General features: G+C 49.1%; 1 protein-coding gene across 1 annotated transcript in view; it reads right to left on the bottom strand.

Annotated features, from left to right (window-relative positions):
* Nucleotides 1–430: 430 nt before the first annotated feature.
* The window catches only part of CWF19L1 (CWF19 like cell cycle control factor 1), a 23924-nt gene continuing 4796 nt past the window's right edge, over nucleotides 431–19558 (bottom strand). The window contains exons 5-14 of the mRNA XM_061612678.1: nucleotides 15224–15438; nucleotides 13582–13700; nucleotides 11834–11918; nucleotides 11185–11325; nucleotides 8763–8874; nucleotides 6083–6162; nucleotides 4762–4971; nucleotides 3762–3881; nucleotides 1909–2006; nucleotides 431–1687 (exon numbers count right to left, since the gene is read on the bottom strand). Of these exons, the coding sequence (XP_061468662.1) occupies nucleotides 1543–1687; nucleotides 1909–2006; nucleotides 3762–3881; nucleotides 4762–4971; nucleotides 6083–6162; nucleotides 8763–8874; nucleotides 11185–11325; nucleotides 11834–11918; nucleotides 13582–13700; nucleotides 15224–15438 (1325 nt within the window). The 3' untranslated portion in view covers nucleotides 431–1542. The remainder of the gene's footprint in view (nucleotides 1688–1908; nucleotides 2007–3761; nucleotides 3882–4761; nucleotides 4972–6082; nucleotides 6163–8762; nucleotides 8875–11184; nucleotides 11326–11833; nucleotides 11919–13581; nucleotides 13701–15223; nucleotides 15439–19558) is intronic.

Below are 19558 nucleotides of genomic sequence, written 5' to 3'. Positions count from 1 at the left end.
TCTGAAGGGCAGACCATGCACGGCTCTCCCTAAAGTGGCACAGCTGCTGCCCTCCAGAGCATGTTCTGACAACTGTATTACTCCTGGAGCCCTTTTTAAAGCTGGGGCCATGACTGATCTAATCTGCTACTTCTGCTTTCTCATGACTGTGACTATATTTTAAATCATTTTATTGTACCTGTTTTTATTAATGTAATCCACCTTGAGCTGGCTTGCATAAGCAGGATATACACTTTATTATAAAGTTAGGTAGCATGAAATCTCTTAAATCCAGCGCTGAGAGCTCCTGATGGTGAAAGCCACAAAACAAATTCACGCACAGGCGTCTTCCAACCAAATTATCTTGGAAGGCAATCTTACTCAGTCATCGCCAGTGAGTGAGTGAGATGGTTACGAGACTTACTCAAAGTACAACAAGACAACAGAGGGTGGCCCTGGAGAGGTTACTGGTCTTTACTTGAGGATTTAATTAAAAACAAGCAGATACATACATCTGAGTTAAATAAGGCACCTGTTCCTAGCTTTAGGGGAGGCAATGTCAGGCTGCTTAGATACAAAGCACCAGGCAACCCCCCCCCTCTGCTGGGTAACGTGTTACAGCGGGTATGAAATGAAGGTCCTTCCAAGTAGCCAGATGACAGACTAACTGGAAGGAGCTCAAACTATTTATCTAAATATAAAACCACCCTTTTATTTGAAAGAAGCCAGTGTGGTGTAATGGTTAAGGTATTGGACTATGACCTGGGAGACCAGGGTTCGAATCCCCACACAGCCATGAAGCTAACTGGGCAACCTTGGGCTAGTCACTGCCTCTCAGCCTCAGAGGGAGGCAATGGTAAAAACACCCCTGAATACCGCTTACCATGAAAACCATATTCACAGGGTCACCATAAGCCAGGATTGACTTGAAGGCAGTCCATTTCCATTTTTATTTTTTAAAAAACTCACATTTTTACAGCACCGCAACAGTCCAATAAATGTTCAAAACTATATACCTCTCCCCAGACTATTCCCTCTGAATCAGCATTTGGCCTGCAGTTTGAAAAACAATGTGGAACGTCTTCTGAGCCACAGCTGGGTGTGATTGTGTGTGCTCCACCGATGAGACAGATCATGTTTCCATCCGTGCCTGACCTATCATCCACTTCCTGTCTGGTTTCCCTTGAGCACCCTAGAGGAGGCAGAGTGCCGTCCCCCCAGAAACTTGTGGGTGCTGCTCAATGTGTGTGGCAAGTCTGCCCCGCCACTTCAGCGGGTCCGAAGTGCCTCCCTTCAAAATGCAGCCTGTTTGTGGGTTGCTCAAATGGACAACAACTAACACCCAGCAGCATCTCTGTCCCGGAAGCCACAGGCCAACAGGGGTAGATGGGCGTGGCTGGCTACGGAGGCAACCTCCCTCCATGATGTGGCCACCAGAGAAGGCGCTGGATGCTCCTGTGACGTCCCCACAAGAGGCCTCAACAGGGGAGGGAGACTCTTCACAGGGACAGCAAGGGCATGATCCAGCCACCCCGGGCTGCCTGGTCCCTCCCATTCCGGCGCTTAGTCCGCCTGGGCAAAGTCAAAGGGCTCAAAGGCCTGGCGGAAGTCTTGGGCCGCGGAAGCTTCCTCTTCCTGCCCTGCCAGGCAGCTCCTCCAGTCCGCCCGGCCAGGCATGCCCAGAATGGCCTCGCTGGCCAGCACCTCCCTAGAGAAGAAAAGAGGAAACCATCCGCTCTCCAAGTGCCCCAAACCTCCCCTAGACTGGCTGGCCATCCACCTCCTCCCAAAGCCTCTTCTGACGATATGTGAACGTGCGCACGCAGGGGGAGCTCCATCTGCAACAAGTGCATCTCTATGGCCCCTGCTGTCTGTGGCATTCCAGTAGCGAGGGAGGAAGAATCTAAACGAGAAACGGGAGCAACAAACCTTCCAAACTGCAGAGGAAAGTTTTTCCCAATGCGATGGAAGAGCTTCTCTCCGGTATCCAGCTCAACATAAAAATAAGGTGTCCCTGGCTGGACTATCTGAAAGACAAAACCATAATAAACGTGGATGAAGATTATAGATAAAACACCAAGAGCAGCCTAACAGGAGGGAGGGGCCTGTTATTTTATATCCTACCCTTCCTGACAAAAGGATAAAACATCAGCAACAAAATATGATCTTGTCAGCCAAACCCCAGGAAAAGGAATGGGAAGCCCAGAGCTGTGCACACACGAGAGGCACAGAAACGACGGCTTCACGGCAGCAGAAGCAAGACCATGGAGAGTTTTACAGGCCAACACGGCCCCCCACCCCATCCCTCCACAGGGAGCTCCAGGGACTGGCCCCAGATGCAGATGGCCTGCACGTCAATCCAGAAGTGCAGGGTCCCTTCATGATGGTCAAAGCAATGGCCCCTCCCCCCCCCTTTTTTTGCTGCTGGGTTGAGAATGAGATCCTCGCTAATGCCTTCTCCCACAACAACAAACATCCTTAGGAGCTAATAAGCATCAAGGGGGAGAGTGTAAGCTATTGAGAAGAGTCTTAGCATTGGCTAACTTGCCTCCTTTCACTCTCATTGGCTCCAATCAGCAGGAAATGACAAGTACGTTAGAAGACTCTTCTCAGTGGCTAACACACTCCCCTTTCATGCTGATTGGCTTATAGGATGCTGGAGACATTGGGACCCTGCTCCCAAAAAAGTAAAGGGTCTAAGACCCCTTGAGACCCTGGACAACTACATCCCTGATGACCAGGAAGGGAATGCTGGCCACAATGATAGCAAGTCAGAGGAGCAGACCAGCACCTCCAAGGATCAGCTGCATCAAAGATACCTGAAAGACCATCTTACCCCTGATATACTCAGTTGATCACTGTGCTCTGCAGGTGAGGGCCTCCTGCAGATACCATCCTGTCAGGAGGTCTGTTCCGCACAACATGGGAAGCGGACCTTTAGTGTGGCGGCAGCTACCCTGTGGAATTCCCTCCCCTTAAATATTAGACAGGCGCCATCTCTGTTATCTTTTCAGCGCCTTTTGAAGACTTTCTGCTTTCAACAAGTCTTTTAAGTTGAGACCTATCCCAGTCTGCATCTGTGTTAGAATTGCTGTTAAAGATGTTTTTCAAGTTTTATTTTAAAGATGTTTTTGTTTTAATATGTTTTAAAGTATTTTGTTTTTAAGATGTTTTAAAGGGCTTTTAGTGTTTTTGTTCACTGCCCTGGGCTCCTTCTGGGAGGAAGGGCAGGATATAAATTCAATAAATAAATGAATAGGCACGTTCAAGCAGCTTCCAAGGGGAAGCCAGTTCAGGAAACTGCCTGCAGCTGTAGGGCCTGTGCAGCCCTCTACCTGCTTGAGGGGAGGGAGGCGGCTACCCCAACTGGTAGCGGCCCCAGCCACCTCCTGCCCCCTCCTCCCCTGCCAGCCATGCTTGCTTCCCTTCAAGCACATTGCCTGTGCCATGGGGCACTCTGGTGGAAATGGCTCCACCGTCCAGGCCTATGAAGCAGGTGGCGAACACAGGGCTGGTGACCGGAGCACCATGGATCACCCAGGCCACCCAGAGGGAATGTACATAAAAAGGTGGCTGCTGCATGCAGCCATCTAACTCTGAGCAGGCACAACACACAGGGCAAAATCCAACCCCTTGCTACAGAAAAGGGACTTTCTGCCCCCAAGTGACCCATATGTGCAAATGAAGCTGTACATTCATTTGCCGCCCTGGGCTCCTGCTGGGAGGGAGGACGGGATACAAATCAAATAAGTAAGTAAGTAAATAAATAAATGGTCCCCTGCCTGTTTGAGAGCTGAGTGCTCTGGGATCTCCAGCAACTCGATCTGGTGCTCCTCTGCCTGGACTATGAAGGCCTCCTTAATGTCTTCCGTGGTGCAGCAGTTCTGGGGTACAGGAACTACCTGGAGGAGGAGGAGCAGCAGCAGCAGCAGATTCACAACACATCAGAGTCAGCAAATGCGCCTCAGTACAAGAAAGCAAAATGCAAAGTGGGAACGCCATCACAGGGGACCCCCACCGGGTGCCCCTCAGCAGAGCGTGTCATCACGGCGAAAGGCAAAGAAGCCTCTCCTGCAGGCTTAAACTTATGAACGTGAGGGAAAGCCACACACAAACGCCTCCCTGTGGCTATAGGAGGTGAGCAGCAGCAGAGGACTCTGCTGCCTCCCAGAGCCCTCCGCTGCCTCGTCTCCTTCTTGCTCTCGGTGGCAGCCAGACACCGCTCAGACACTGGCTCTAAGCAGCCACGCAGAACTGCCACCATGCCCGGCCCAGGAATATGCCGCCTGGGGGCAGAGTGGGAGACACAAGCTGCTCCCCAGAAGAAGAGGCAGGCCTCCCGCAGTTCTAGTAATTGTAATAATACAGAGATGTATATTTTTAGGACCTGCCCTATTTTTTGTGATGTTTGTGATTCTAAGTTGTTTTAAATTGTTTTGATAAATGATAAATAACAACAGGTTTTTATTTTTTATTATTATTACTACTGAGCCAGTGTGGTGTAATGGTTAAGTCAGACCGGGGCTTGGGTGATCAGGGTTCGAATCCCCACGCAGTCAGGAAGCTCACTGGGTGACCTTGGGCCAGTCACTGTCTCAGCCTAACCGACCTCACAGGGTTGCTGTGAGGATAAAATGGGGAGAAAAGAACCATGTACACCAGCTTGAGCTCCTTGGAGGAAAGCTGGCATATAAATGCAAATCAGCAGCAGCCCACACCCTGTGTTTTCAGAGAGGCCTGAGCAAAGGGGCACTCAAAGGGCACAAAGCCAAGCCCACTCACCTGGAGCTGGAGGTGCTGACTCCTGTAATTCCTTTCAAATGCCACACATCTCTTCCCTTTGGTCCTGAAGTACGTTTTCAGGGCAGACTTGTACTGCTCTGCTTCTTCCACCACATCTGGAGCAAGTTCAACCATCGACTGACAGTGTCCGATGGGCAAAATGAGGATGTGGTCAGGGGTCAAGCCCCCTTTGGCCAGGGCAAGGTAGCACTAGGGGAAAAGCCAGGCACAGGTTACAACAGCAAGGGCCACCCCTGGTGTCACCCCAGGCCCAGCTCAGCTGCAAAATGGAGGACAGCGGCAGCAGAGCCAAAGCTGAACCTGCAGCATCTGGAGGTTACACTGAAATTACGGAATGATCATCCTGACAAGGTGGGCCTGGCGCCAACACTGTTACCTTTTTGGTGCCAGGTCAAGACTTTCTTCTTCTCCCAGGCATTTTAGCATGTGTCTTTAAATTGCTTTTTTAAAAAAATCTGTTTCTACATTTGTGTATTTGTTTTTAATTGTTGTAAACCGCCCAGAAAGCTTCGGCTATGGGGCAGTGTATCAATGCAATAAATAATAATACTAATAATAAACTGTCTAAATCATATATGTTAAGAGGCATCGTTGCCCAGCAAGCACTTTGCGAAGCCCTGACAGGGACCAAGATGCAGCCACATCAAGACCAAGAGGTCAGCAAGGAGACGGAGGCGTTGCCCTCACCGCAAGCTCTTGGCTGCAGGCCACGACTGGCAACCTCTCTGGGCTTTTGCCTTCGTTCTGTCATCAACATTCTAGTTTTGTTTCATGTGCACTCTGGCTGTGGGAAAGTGGCATATGAACAAAAGAGGGAGCCACACAGGATGGAGAAGCGCAGCCCAGGACTCCGAGAAGCCCCTTGCAGGGTGGGCGTTCCTGCCTGGCGGAGGGCACAGGCTGCCGTTTCTCCCTCTGCTCTACTCACCCTGAGCTGCAATACTAGTTTCCTTTGCAAAGGCGCTACTCTGGCTGCTTGCTTCAGCACTCAGATGTCAAACAACAGAACAGCAACGCTCAGTGACAGGAAGCAACAGGACACCCTCTAAATGCAAGCTAGCAAGCAAATCATATCTTGCTCTGACATGGGTCTCCCAGTGCCCCCACCCCCCCAATCCAGGTTGCTCATTTAAGTCCACACCTGCCTAGCTCTAGGGAAGCTGCAATAACCGGCGTCCTTAGACCTTCGTCCGGGTCCTTTGGCGATCCAAGAGATGCCCAGCAACCCTCAGAACTGACCAGTTATGCAAAGTCATTGCAGACCACAAGCGAAAGCCCAGCAGCAGAACAAGAGACTTACATGGGTGCCAATGCTCACCACCAAATGCTTCTCGACGTCCGGGCTAGCAAGGCAAAACCAGCAGGCGGCTGTCGGCAGGGCTTCAAAAGTGAAGGGGAAACAAAACATAACACCGCACAGAACCATCAGTAGGAGGGCAGCAAGAGCACGACTCCTTTCAGGCCCCCAGCGACAGGCCTGGACATGTGTGGGGCCCCTTCATCAGCCTCCATCCCCAAACCCTCCTTCCCTCCCTGCCACAATCACAGGCAGCTGCTGTACTCAGGGGTGTACTCATCTGGGGTCTTAGCAAGGTCCTTATGTCTCTAGTGTCCTACGAGCCAATAAGCATGAAAGGGCAGCATGTTAGCCATTGAGAAGAGTCTTCTAACTTGCTTCCTTGTCCTTTCCTGCTGATAGGAGCCAGTCAGAGTGAAAGGAGGTGAATTAGCCACTGAGAAGACTCTCCTCAGTAGTTAATATTTATTTGTTTGTTTATTTGATTTATATCCCACCCTTCCTCTCAGCAGGAGCCCAGGGCGGCAAACAAAAGCACTAAAAACACTTTAAAACATCATAAAAACAGACTTTAAAATACAGTAAAGCAAAACATCTTTTTTTAAAAAAAAGGTTAAAAACACTTTTTTAAAAAAGGTTTAAAAACACATTAAAAAGCAATTCCAATACAGATACAGACTGGGATAAGGTCTCTGCTCAAAAGGCTTGTTGAAAGAAGAAGGTCTTCAATAGGTGCCAAAAAGATAACAGAGATGGCGACTGCCTAATATTTAAAGGGAGGGAATTCCACAGAGTAGGTGCTGCCACACTAAAGGTCCGTTTCCTATGTTGTGCAGAACAGACCTCCTGATCAGATGGTATCTGCAGAAGGCCCTCACCTGCAGAGCACAGTGATCGACTGGGTATGTAAGGGATAAGACGGTCTTTCAGGTATCTTGGTCCCAAGCTGTATAGGGCTTTGTACACCAAAACTAGAACCTTGAATTTGGCCCGGTAGCAAATGGGCGGGCAGGCAGCGCAATTCTTTCAGCAACGGGGTGACATGTTGGCAATAACCTGCCCCAGTGAGCAGTCTTGCAGCTGCATTTTGCACCAGCTGCAACTTCCAGACCAATTTCAAGGGCAGCCCCACAGAGCGCATTACAGTAATCCAACCTGGAGGTTACCAGTGAGTGCACAACAGTGGTTGTAAAAGGCACTCCTAGCCACGGAGGTCACCTGGGCCTCTAGCGACAAAGATGGATCCAGGAGCACCCCCAGACTATGGACATGCTCTTTCAGAGGGAGTATGACCCCATCCAAAGCAGGTCACCTCACCAATTATCTGAACTGAGGAACCACCAACCCACAACGCCTCCATCTTGGTAGGATTCAGGCTCAGTTTATTGGCCCTCATCCAGCCCACTACCGAGTCCAGGCAACGGTCCAGGGCTTACACAGCCTCTCCCGATTCAGATGTTATGGAGAAATAGAGCTGGGTATCATCAGCATACTGCTGACACCTTGCCCCAGTCTCCTGATGACCGCTTCCAATGGCTTCATATAGATGTTCAACAGCATGGGGGACAAGATGGTACCCTGTGGCACCCCACAGCACAACTGCCAGGGGGCCGAAAGACAGTCACCCACTGCTATTCTCTGAGGGGGACCCTGGAGATAGGATCTGAACCTTTTTAAAAGAGTTCAAAAGAGCCTGCTGGATCAGGCCAGTGGCCCATCTAGTCCAGCATCCTGTTCTCACAGTGGCCAACCAGGTGCCTGGGGGAAGCCCGCAAGCAGGCCACAAGTTCCTCCAATACCTTTCTCACCAAGTCGGCCCAGAAGGATACCATGGTCAATAGTATCAAAAGCTGCTGAGCGATCAAGCAAGAACAACAGGGTGGCACTTCCCCTGTCCATCCCCTTCTCCCTCTTCATGGTGATTGGCTCGTATGGACTTCTGCTGTTGTGGGAGAAGGCACGCGTGGGAAGGACTCAGGAGTGTGGAGATGACGAGGGAGAGCAAGCAGGTGATTGAGGGGACGTGGCACGACAATCATGAAGGCACCCAGCACTTCTGAATTGGCCACTACGCTACTGGCGGTCCTGGAATCATTTGGGAGAAAGCAGCTGGCAAGTTCTCTTGTTTGGACCTGGGCATAAGGCAAGGCAAGCTCTCACCCCAAGCACAACAGAAATCTCAGGGGCAGCCCCACAAGCAGAAAACAGACACATGGCGTGGAGGTAGCTTGAGGAGACCCACTCAAGGAAGCCCACCCGCCTCCAATGCTGAAAAAACCAGCCTGTGCTAGGAAACTCCTTCCCCATCCATCCAGAGACCGCTCCCTTCGGCAGTCTTGGGAGGGGAAAGTTTCTTGGGCGACCTCTCCCCACACACCACCCAAGAGCCTGCCTCGATCTGTGGGGCCACTGGGCCTACAGAGGAGGGGGAAACTCTCGCCACAGGTGGTGGTGGCAGGAAGTCCTTCTCGATCTCTCCACAAATTACACTCTACGCTGGTCTACAACCCCGTATGAGTCTCCGTGCAACAGGCGTGGAAACCACTCCACAAATCCAATCCCCAGCCTGAGCGGGCAGATCCAGCCCATCCACCCCATCCCCACCCACTTGGCCCAGAGGCTGCCAGCCCACAGCTGGCCACTCTTCTGCTTGGCATCCGAACGAGAGGGGTCTGGTACTCACGGGGCTTGCAAGGTGGACGTTTGGGCCACCTCCCCTCCCCCCCTTCTGTGTGCCGCTTCCTTCCTCTCGGCTTGCTGCTTAAATCAAAGAAAAACTGGCAGGCTGGTTCCTCCTGCAGAGTCAAAGGAAAATGCTGTTTTTAGGCCACCATCCGGAGCACAGAGAGAAAAGTGGGAGGTGGAGGCTGCTTCCATGTACATTTATGACTGAGATTCTGTCTTCTGGAATCCCACAACCAAACTTTTTTTCTAAAGTAGCTGGAATGTGGCACTGAGGAGCCCTGGAACAAACAGCAGAACAAGCTAATGGGACAGAGCCAGAATATAAGACAAGCCTGCTGGATTAGGCCATAGGGGCCCCATCTAGTCCAACATCTCTTCTCAGTAACCAAGCAGATGCCTGTGGGAAGGCGGCAAGCAAGCAGGACCGGAGGGCAAGAGCATTTTCGACCCCAAGATCTCTGCCTCTTTCCCAAGCCCTGCATGCCTGCCAGAGGGAGGGAGGCTTTTTCATTCCCATAGCAGTTTGGGAAAGATTAATCGGCAGTAGCAGCACATTGAAAAAAGTTCCGGCTTGTTCTTGCATAAGAACAGAAAAGCGCCTGCTGGATCCGGCCAGGGGCCCATCTAGTCCAGCATCCTGTTCTCACAGTGGCCAACCAGATGCCCCAATGGGAAGCCCCAAAAGCAGGACCTGAATGCAAGAACAACTCTCTCCCCTCCTGCGGCTTTTGGCAACTGCCTCTGACCATGGTGGCAGAGCACAGCCATCATGGCTAGTAGGCCTTGATCGCCTTATCCTCCAAGAATGTCTCTAACTCTCTTTTAAAGCCACCAAGCTGGTGGCCATCAATGTCTCTTGTGGGAGCCAATTCCATAGTTCACTATGCACTGTGTGAAGGACTTTCGTTTGTGTCCTGAATCTTCCAACATTCAGCTTCATTGGATATCCATGAAAAACGTTTCTCTATCCATTTTCTCAATGCCATGCATAATTTTATACACTTCTATCATGTCGCCTCTGACTCGCCTTTTCTCTACGCTAAAAAGCCCCAAATGTTGCAACCTTTCCTCATAAGGGAGTCGCTCCATCCCCTTGATCATTCTGGTTGCCCTCTTCTGAACCTTTTCCAACTCTGCAATATCCTTATTCTGTTCCAGTTCTATATGACCCTTTTTTGAGGTTAGGGGATCAGAACTGTACACAGTGTCCCAAATGCAGCCACACAATACATTTATATAATGGCATTTTAATATAGGCAGTCTTATTTTCAATACCTTTCCTAATGATCTTTAGCATGGAATTTGCCTTTTTCACAGCTGCTGCACTCTGGATAGACATCTTCATCGAGCTATCCACTACGACCCCAAGGTCTCGTTCCTGGTCAGTCAGGAACTGACTTTAGTTAGCTAGAACTAGGATCTTTCCTATCCAGTAGAGAGCCAGGTGGCGTAGTGGTTAAGGTGTTGGACTACCACCTGGGAGACCAGGGTTTGAATCCCCACACAGCCATGAAGCTCACTGGGTGACCTTGGGCCAGTCACTGCCTCTCAGCTTCAGAGGGAGGCAATGGTAAACCCCCTCTGAATATCGCTTGCCACAAAAACCCTCTTCATAGGGTCGCCCACAAGTCAGAATTGACTTGAAGGCAGTACATTTACATTTATTCCTAATGATCCCTAGTGTGGAATTTGCCTTTTTCACAGCTGCTGCACACTGGGTTGACATCTTCATCAAGCTATCCACTACGACCCCAAGGTCTCGTTCCTGGTCAGTCACCGCCAGTCCAGACCCCATGGGCATATATGTGAAATTAAGATTTTCTCCTCCAATATGTATCCTTCTACATTTCTTTACATTGTCTTCTCCAAAACACCATACAAACTAGAGAAATGCTGGCCTTTTCAGGGAGCCCCTCTGCATGTGCCTAGGGGAATGAACGCAGGGAGGCCAAGATGCTATCTGCAGACCCCTGATCTCCACATGGTGCATCTTGTCTCTGGCTTCGCTTTTCAAAGCTGCCGTCAAGGTGGAACTGGAAGAGAACCAGGCCAGAGCAGGAGCCCGTTTGTTGCACTGTGCAATTCCATGAGTTGTTCCAGAGTGCACATTAAGCTCTTCACCAGAGTTATAGCAAGGACGCGCTGCCCCAAGAAGTTGGGATGCCTCCAACTTAGATGGCTTTAAAAAGAATTTGGACACATTCATAGAGGGTAAGGCCATCGATGGCACTAGCCACAATGCCTCAAAATACCAGTTGCTGTGAAGCACAAGTGGGGAGAGCGTGCAGTGGTGTTCCCCTGGTTGACCACTGTGAGAAGGTGCTGCACTGGACGGGCTTTTAGCCTGATCCAGCCACAGGGCTCTTCTTACATGTTCTGACACAAATGTGCCCATTAGACACATGCAGCACACCTCGCACCTTTGCATCCGGCAGCAGAAGAGCGCAACGGTCCCCGTCCCCAGGCCTTCGGTACGGGTTCTCAGTGACGTCTTGTGGCTGTCTGACCAGCTCCGCAGGATCCATGGAGCTCATTGGAAGGATGCTGAACGCATAGAGGTACTGGAGAAACCAAATGCACACAGGAAGGGGAAACAGGCTGCAGGGACCGCCTGCTTGATTTGGTAAGTGCTTCCTTAAACCAGAAGCGGCAAGATGTGCTGCAGGCTGGAAGCACCTGGACATGATGGAGGGCTATGGAGGCCAGGAAGACCAAGGAGAGGGAGGGGAAAGCCTCAGGAGGACAGCAGTTAAAAATGCTGGTCCAATATCTGTCTTCAAGCCTTTAGTGAAGTTGTGGATATTATTACACAGACATTGCAAGTGAAAAGGAAAAAAGAGTCAACTCTGGAGGACCTTAGGTGGGAGCTTAAATTGGGAGCGAAGGGGGTAACCTACTAATGAAAAAAGATAAACATAAAGCAAAACATTGACTTGTTTTAAAATGGGAACAATTATTACATTTTTCAATTCTCACCAAACCTCTCTGTTTAGGTTAATCGGAATATAAAGCCCAGTTTGCAGGCAGCCAGTTTAGCTCAGAGAGGAGAATGCCAAGGCCTCGTCTTACCTTCCTCTTGTCTGCATTGCCAACATTGGCCAGGGCGATGAATCTGCTGACATGCTGTGCTGTTTCCTGGAGAACAGTGTGGTTTCTGCAGAAGACAACAGGGAGGCACGCTGCAGCAAGGGCTGAGCCTGTGAGCGCCACATGCAAGCCAGCATGGAATCTGGACACAGTCTGACTTCCTCAAGAGAAGCTCAGCAAGTTGTACATTCAAATTTTCCAGGAAAGGAGATTCCACACCTTCCCCAAGAAATGTGTCCCACTTTACAGCACCACTTTGTTTAGGGGGGGGGGGCGGCACATGAGATTGGCTGCAGGTGGAACCGTCAGTACAGCATAAATGTTGGAATTCTGTAAGATTTAATCCTGAACGGTTAGCCCCTGCTAGGCAAATGGACCCTAAAAGCTCCTTGATGAAGAAATTATGGTCTCTATGAAACTCCAAACGTGCTGCTTTAGCTTGACCTCCAGAGCAACGGGATGGGCTCATCAAAACCATTTTGATCCCCATCTGCATATCTCAGGGACCAATATGGCAGCTACTCCTGTGACTAAGGAGTTCGGGGGGCTGTAAAATTCCTTCCGTTGCCAAAGCAAAGGTATAGAAGTGGTGCTAAGGTCTGTGACTGGAGACACCAGGGACAGCTGCGATGTTCTAGTCCAGTACGGAGAAACCATCTCGGAGCCCTGTTGCAAGCTCAATCTGCCTTCTAAGATATCTTTAGCCATGGGGAGAAGGGACCCTAAAAAAGAGCAGCCAGGCACTGGAAGGCTGAAGGGAACTTAGCCTTTTGTGGGAATGGAGATTATTTAACATTCACCGACACCTACTCTATAGCAGTTTTTACAGAAAATAACTTGTAGGCACTCCCTGATCTCAGGCAAACCCCACACAGGAAAGATGCATCCTGGTTGCTAGGGAAACAGGAAGGGCAAACTAGAGAGATTCCAAGGACTAGAAAAAAAGAAAAAAAAGGCAGAAGCTGGAAAATGCACTAAAAGGGAAGGCAAAACTGCAGCTCTTCTGGACCCCAGGGATTCCTTTTGCCTGGTGTCGAAACAACTCATTTATCAATCACTGCTCTGACTTCACTTGTTGGCTAATAATATGGACAGGCAGGAGCAGCCAGGCCACTTCATTTCAAGAAATTGCTTAGAAGAATGCCTGAACATTTTACTCCATAACTTCCCTTCTAGGAGGGCTAGAGACTTACTTTTTAAAAAAATGAAAGCTCAGATTATCGGTTACCTACAACCTTCACAGGCACCATGGCAACCACAGTGTGACAGGTTGCTGACCGCTGCTCTAGAAAAACTTAGCAAACATCCCATGGAAGGCTTTGGTGCTAGTGGCTGCTACTTCCACCTCCACTTGTCCCAGAACAATTCAATGTCCAGGTCATTGTGGAGGATGCAAAATGGTGGCCAGGCTGCCCACACAGTTGCTGCCACTTATTCCCACTTGCAGCAGCAGCAGCAAAGCCAAATCCAGCCGGGGGGGGGACTGTGTTCCTGCCCCTGTTAATAGTGAGCCCCACCCTCCTGAGAAACTGTTGGGAAGAATTTCCCCTTTCTCTGGAGAAGTGTGGTGAAATGGTCCCCCAATTTCTCTGCCAAACAGAGTGGAGAATTTCAAGAGGTCATTTGCACACAGCAATAGCTATTTCCCCGTGGCCTAATGCACATGATTTATTCACTCAGAAACCTGTCATTTATTGTTAAGAAAATTGACTATCCGAGGTTCTACATACCTATAAGGAAGCCGCTCATAATAGATCTTTTGCAGGCCAGCAAAATGGTATCTTGGCTTTAGACTTGCAGCTAGGAAAGAGACGAGGCCTGAGCCACATTTCTTAGTGTCAGTTCCTCCCTATTTTTTTAAAAAAAACATACATATTTTGCTCTAATGTTCCTGTGGATTTATTAGCAAGATAAGAAGAGAACGCCACTCCACTGTATCCCCAAGCTCTAAGCTAGAACTTTGCTTATAGCTGTCCCTTGGACTCAGTGCCACGTATTTAAAATGATATATACAAGCCAACCAACCAGTTTCCTATTAAGGGCCCTGCTAGCACAGGCCCCCAAACAGCTGCTGGGCCCAGGCTGCTGAAAGGCCTGATTGCATCCATAAGAGGGTGTTGAGATCTCTGGAGGGGGCCTCACTTTGCATCCCAACTTTGTCTGATCTCAAGCTGGTGCCTGGATGGGTGAGGAGTTTGAAGGAAGGGCATGGACAAGACACAGCCTGATGAAACCTTGGCTGGTCAAAGGCCAATGTTTATGAGACAATGCTGGAATGGTATGTTCTTAGAAGACAACTGGAAGCCAAGGAAAAAGGCAGGGGGATGCTGCTGGCATTTGCCCCAAAGAAATGTGGGTAAGCAGAGTGGGGAGCAGCTCTGCGCCCACCTCAAAACAACATTCCTTTAGGAAAAGGCCATCCTAGCTCAGTGGCTGAGCACCTGCTCCCAATGTCCAGGTATGTATTATTTACTTATTAGATTTATATCCTGCGCTTCCTCCCAGCAGCAGCCCAGGGCGGCAAACAAAAGCACTAAAAATACTCTAAAATATCACAAAATATACATAAAATATACAATATAACATAACTTTTACAGCAAAACAAAACCATTAAAACATCTTTAAAAGCACATTAAAAAGCAATTCCCACAGACACAGGCAGGGCTGGGACAGAGCCCAGTCTGGAACCCTTGAGAGCCAGCGGCTGCCGGTCAAGGTACACAGTGCTAAGCTGGATGGACCAACGGCCTGACTCAGTATCCGGCCACTTCCTGCGTCTCTACCCTGGGAAGGTCTCCTCCCCACCCTTCCCAATCAATATAAACAGTTCAGGAAGCAGACCTGCCACTTGCACCCTCCCTCCCTCTCCTCTTGGGGGCTGAGGAAGGAGAAAGGACCTCCCCCCAAACACAGAACTGAACTGGTAGCTATTGACTGATAATGGAACTTAGGAAGGCTTCGCTTTTCAGTCGCTGGACTGATGGCAGAACATAATATGCAGCAGAACTTGCATGATTTATCATTGTGCTATTGGGATCCTTTGGGTGGAAGGGCATGATAGAAGCACAATAAATAAGTAAATAAACAATAACCTCTTATTTTAATATCATTGCTAAATTTCTTCATTATTCCTTCATCCCACTCTTGAATGGCTTATTTTGTTACACACCGTAGTCGTCTCTACCACTACTGTGTTGAGTGTTGCACTGCAAGATACTTTGAAATTTGTTTCGCTTGAGTTTGATTCTTACTAGTACAGCTTTTCACAATCAACATTATTACAACACTCCAACTGCAGAATGTGGATCTCTCTGGAACACAACGCACAAGCTCTGCTACACAATTCCCTTCCACTCCAAACCAAATACTCACAGGGCTATTTCCAAAGGCCTCTACTCCCTTAGGCCAAGGAGACGTCAGCAAGATGTCTATGCCTTTGAACTGAGATGCGGACAGCAAAGAGGTTTTGAGATCAGCCACATCCTTGGCACCAAAGCAGTGTGCTGGAGCCGGCTCCACTGTGGACTCAGTCCCACTGAAGTAGGCAATCTGCAGCCCGGAGGCTCCGCTGAAGACTCCTTTGCGTCCTATAATAATAATAATAATAAATTTTATTTTTCAGCCGCCTATCTGTCCGGGTTAGGGACACTCTAGGCAATGAACAACAAGAATAAAAACAATACGTATAGATCAACATAATCAAATTTTAAGCTAAAAAACCATTCATTAATTCAAAAGTAACATAAGTTAATCTGTCCCAATCTTGTAGGCCTGCCTGAACAGCCAGGTCTTCAAGGCTCGGCGATAGCTGGACAGGGAGGGAGCATGTCTGAGATCGAAAGGGAGAGAGTTCCAGAGGGTGGGGGCCACAACAGAGAAGGCCCTCTCTCTGGTCCGCACCAGCCTAGCTGTTCTCACCAGTGGGACCGAGAGAAGGTCTTGCGAGGCTGATCTCGTCAGGCGGCACAATCGGTGATTCTGGAGGCATTCCTTCAGATATACTGGGCCAAAACAGTATAGGGTTTTAAAGGTCAACACCAACACCTTGAATTGGGCCCAGTAGACAACTGGTAGCCAGTGAAGATCTAATAACACTGGGGTGATATGATCCCAGCGACGGCTATGCGTAATCAAGCGTGCCGCCGCGTTCTGTACCAGCTGTAATTTCCGGACCGTTTTCAAGGGTAACCCCACGTAGAGCGCATTGCAGTAGTCTAAGCGAGAGGAGACCAGAGCATGTATCACCTGAGGGAGCAGGTAAACAGGAAGATAGGGATGCAGTCTCCGTATCAGATGTAATTGATACCAAGCTGCCCGGCTCACTGCTGTAATCTGAGCCTCCATGGACAGCTGGGAGTCAAGTATGACCCCAAGACTGCGGACCTGGTCCTTCAGGGGTAAACTTACCCCATCAAGCATCAGGTCACTAATTCCTAACTTCTTTTTATCTCCCACAAGTAATACCTCAGTCTTGTCGGGGTTCAGCTTCAGCCTATTCTCTCCCATCCATCCACTTACGGATTCTAGGCACTTGGACATGGTATTCACAGCCAACTCTGGTGAGGACTTAAAGGAGAGATAGAGCTGAGTGTCATCTGCATACTGATGGCACTGCAACCCAAAACTCCTGATGATTGCTCCCAGCGGTTTCACATAGATGTTGAATAGCATGGGAGAGAGGATAGAACCCTGTGGCACTCCACAATGAAGAGACCAAGGGTCTGAAACCTCATCTCCCAATGCCACCCGTTGCTGCCTATCCGAGAGATAGGAACGGAACCACTGCAAGACAGTGCCTCCTATTCCTAATCCCTCTAGGCGGTTTAAAAGGATACCGTGGTCAACGGTATCGAAAGCCGCTGAGAGGTCCAGGAGGACAAGGAAGGTGAATTCACCCCTATCCAATGCCCTCCGCATATCATCTACCAGAGCGACCAAGGCTGTTTCCATACCATGACCAGTCCTAAAACCCGATTGGTATGGATCTAAATAATCCGTTTCCTCCAAGTGTGTCTGTAATTGCGCAGGCACAGAACACAGTGGTCAGGATGGCACCTTGGCAGAAAACCCTTGTGAGCCTCTCCCTAGAGGGGCATCTCACTGGCCACATGAGAACAGGATGCTGGGCTAGATGGGCCGCTTTTCGCCTAATCCAGCTACTGAAGGACTCTTTTTAGGTTCTGTATGTTCTTACACCAATAACGTGCTGAAGGGATGGTCAAGTGGCAATCCTGATTCCCAGCCCCAAGCACCAGCAATAAAGGACCCTTGTGAGAATCCCTGGCTGGACGCAGTGTCTCCGTACGTGCTGAAAGAAATAGTTTCTGGTGGGCAGCAGTTAAAATCCACACCTTGCTGGTTTGAAGAAAAAACAAAATACGGTCTCCACAGAGCACAAGGAGCCCCAAAGCGGGCCCCAAACCACACCTGAGCCCCGGAAGCAGCTGGCTCCTCCCTTCCTCGTGGCAGCCCGAGAAGCCCTCACACACCTCAATGGAAGAGCCTCAGCCAAACCTGTTGCTGTTGTTGTTGTTGTTATTATTTAGGTGTATTGCCCGCCCTTCACCCAAAGGTCCCAGAGCAGGACACAAAAGTTTCAAAATACATCATTAAAAACAACCTAAAACCACATCATAACAAATACGGTGGGTCACAAAAATTTATGTTTCAGTTGTCAAAGGCCAGGGTAAAGAGGTGCATGTTCAGCATTCACCAAAAACTGCATGGTGAAGTAGCCAGACGCAACTCTGTGGGGAGGGAGTTCCGCAACTGAGGGGCTGCCAGACGGAATGCCTCTCCCATGCCACCCCCCCCCCAAGCTTCTGAGGGTGGCGGAAATGTCTGTCACTTTTCCACAGAAGAGATAATGGGAAGGTCTTGGAGGACAACACACACAAACATTGCAACTCTAATTGCATCACATTTACTTCATCAAGGCTTTTAAAATAACTTGTGCACTCTGGGCCTCACCATTTTAACTTTGGGGGTGTGGTGACCTTTGTTGCTTTTGATGTTATGGTTTTACTAGGGGGACCAGCCCCCCCCCGCTTGCTCTGCTTACCAGCCAAGATCTCCCAAGCACACACACAGGCCTCCTAAGAGGAGCCTGCTGGATCAGGCCAGTGGGGGCCCATCTAGTCCAGCACTCTGTTCTCTCAGCGGCCAACCAGATGCCTCTTCTGGGAAGCCCGCGAGCAGGACCTCAATGCAAAGAGCATTCTCCCCTCCTGCGGCTGCCAGCAACTGGTTTCTAGAAGCATCCGGCCTCTGACTATGGAGGCAGAGCACAGAAATCTAATTCTCTTTTAAAGTCATCCAAGCTGGCGACTATCACGGCCTCCTCTGGCAAGAAATGCCATAGTTTAGCTACGTGAAGCATGAAGAAGTACTTTTTGTCTGTCCTGAATCTTCCAACATTCAGCTCCACTGAATGTCCACAAGTTCTGGTGTTATGAGAGAGGGAGAAAAACATCTCTGTCCACTTTCTCAGCGCCATGCATAATTTTATACACTTGTTGTCTCTGACTCACCTTTTCTCTAAGCCAAAAAGCCTTAATTGCGGCAACCTTTCCTCACAGGGGAGTCACTCCATCCCCTTGATCATACTGGTTGTCCTGTTCTGAACTTTTTCCAACTGTACAATATCCTTTTTGAGGTGAGGCGACTAGAACTATACACAGGATTCCAAATGCGGCAGCACCACAGATTTGTACAACAACATTATGATACTGGCAGTTTAATGTTCAATGCTTTTCTTAATGATTCTAAGCACGGAATTTGCCTTTTTTTACAGCTGCGACACACTGGGTCAACATCTTCATCGAGCTATCCACTACGACCCAGAGGTCTCTCTCCTGGTCAGTCACCGCCAGTTCAGACCCCATAAGTGTATATGTGAAATTAAGATTTTTTGCTCCCAATATGCATAACATTACGCTTGCTCACATTAAATTGCATTTGTCATTTCACCGTTCATTTACTCATAAGTTCTTTTGGAGCTCTTCGCTATTCCCCCCCCCCCTTTAACAACCCTGAACAATTCAGCATCATCAGGAAACTTGGCCACCTCAGTGCTCACCCCTAACTCTAGACCGCTTATGAACAAGTTAAAAATCATAGGTCCCAATCCTGATCCTTGGGGGACTCCCTACATTCCTCCATTGGGAGAACTGTCCATTTCTTCCTAAGCTCTGATTCCTGCTATTTAACCAATTCCTGATCCACAAGAGGGCCTCTCCTCTTATTCCATGACTGCTGAGCTTACTCAGGAGCCTGTGGTGAGATACCTTGTCAAAAGCTTATTGAAAGTCTGAGCACACTATGTTCACTGAGTCACCTCTATCCATATGCTTGTTGACACTCTCAAAGAACTCTAATACGTTAGCGAGACAAGACTTACCCTTGCAGAAGCCATGCTGGTTCTGTTTCAGCAAGGCTTGTTCTATATGCTTGGTTATTTTTATCTTTAACAATACTTTAGTTTTAATATGCTTTGAAGTATTTTGTTCTTAAGTTATTTTAAAGTGCTTTTAGTGTCTTTGTTTGCCGTCCTGGGCTCCTTCTGTGACGAAGGGCGGGATATAACAAACAAATAAATAAATCTTTCTATCAGTTTTCCCAGGCATAAAGCTAACCATCCTGTAATTTCCGGGATCTCCCCTGGACCCCTTTTCAAAGGTTGAAGTCACACTCGCCAGTTTGGCAGAT

This window comes from Rhineura floridana, chromosome 2, assembly GCF_030035675.1.
Source record: "Rhineura floridana isolate rRhiFlo1 chromosome 2, rRhiFlo1.hap2, whole genome shotgun sequence".
NCBI lineage: Eukaryota > Metazoa > Chordata > Lepidosauria > Squamata > Rhineuridae > Rhineura > Rhineura floridana.
Note: the sequence above shows the minus strand (reverse complement) of the source record. Positions and strands in the feature narration are given on the sequence as shown.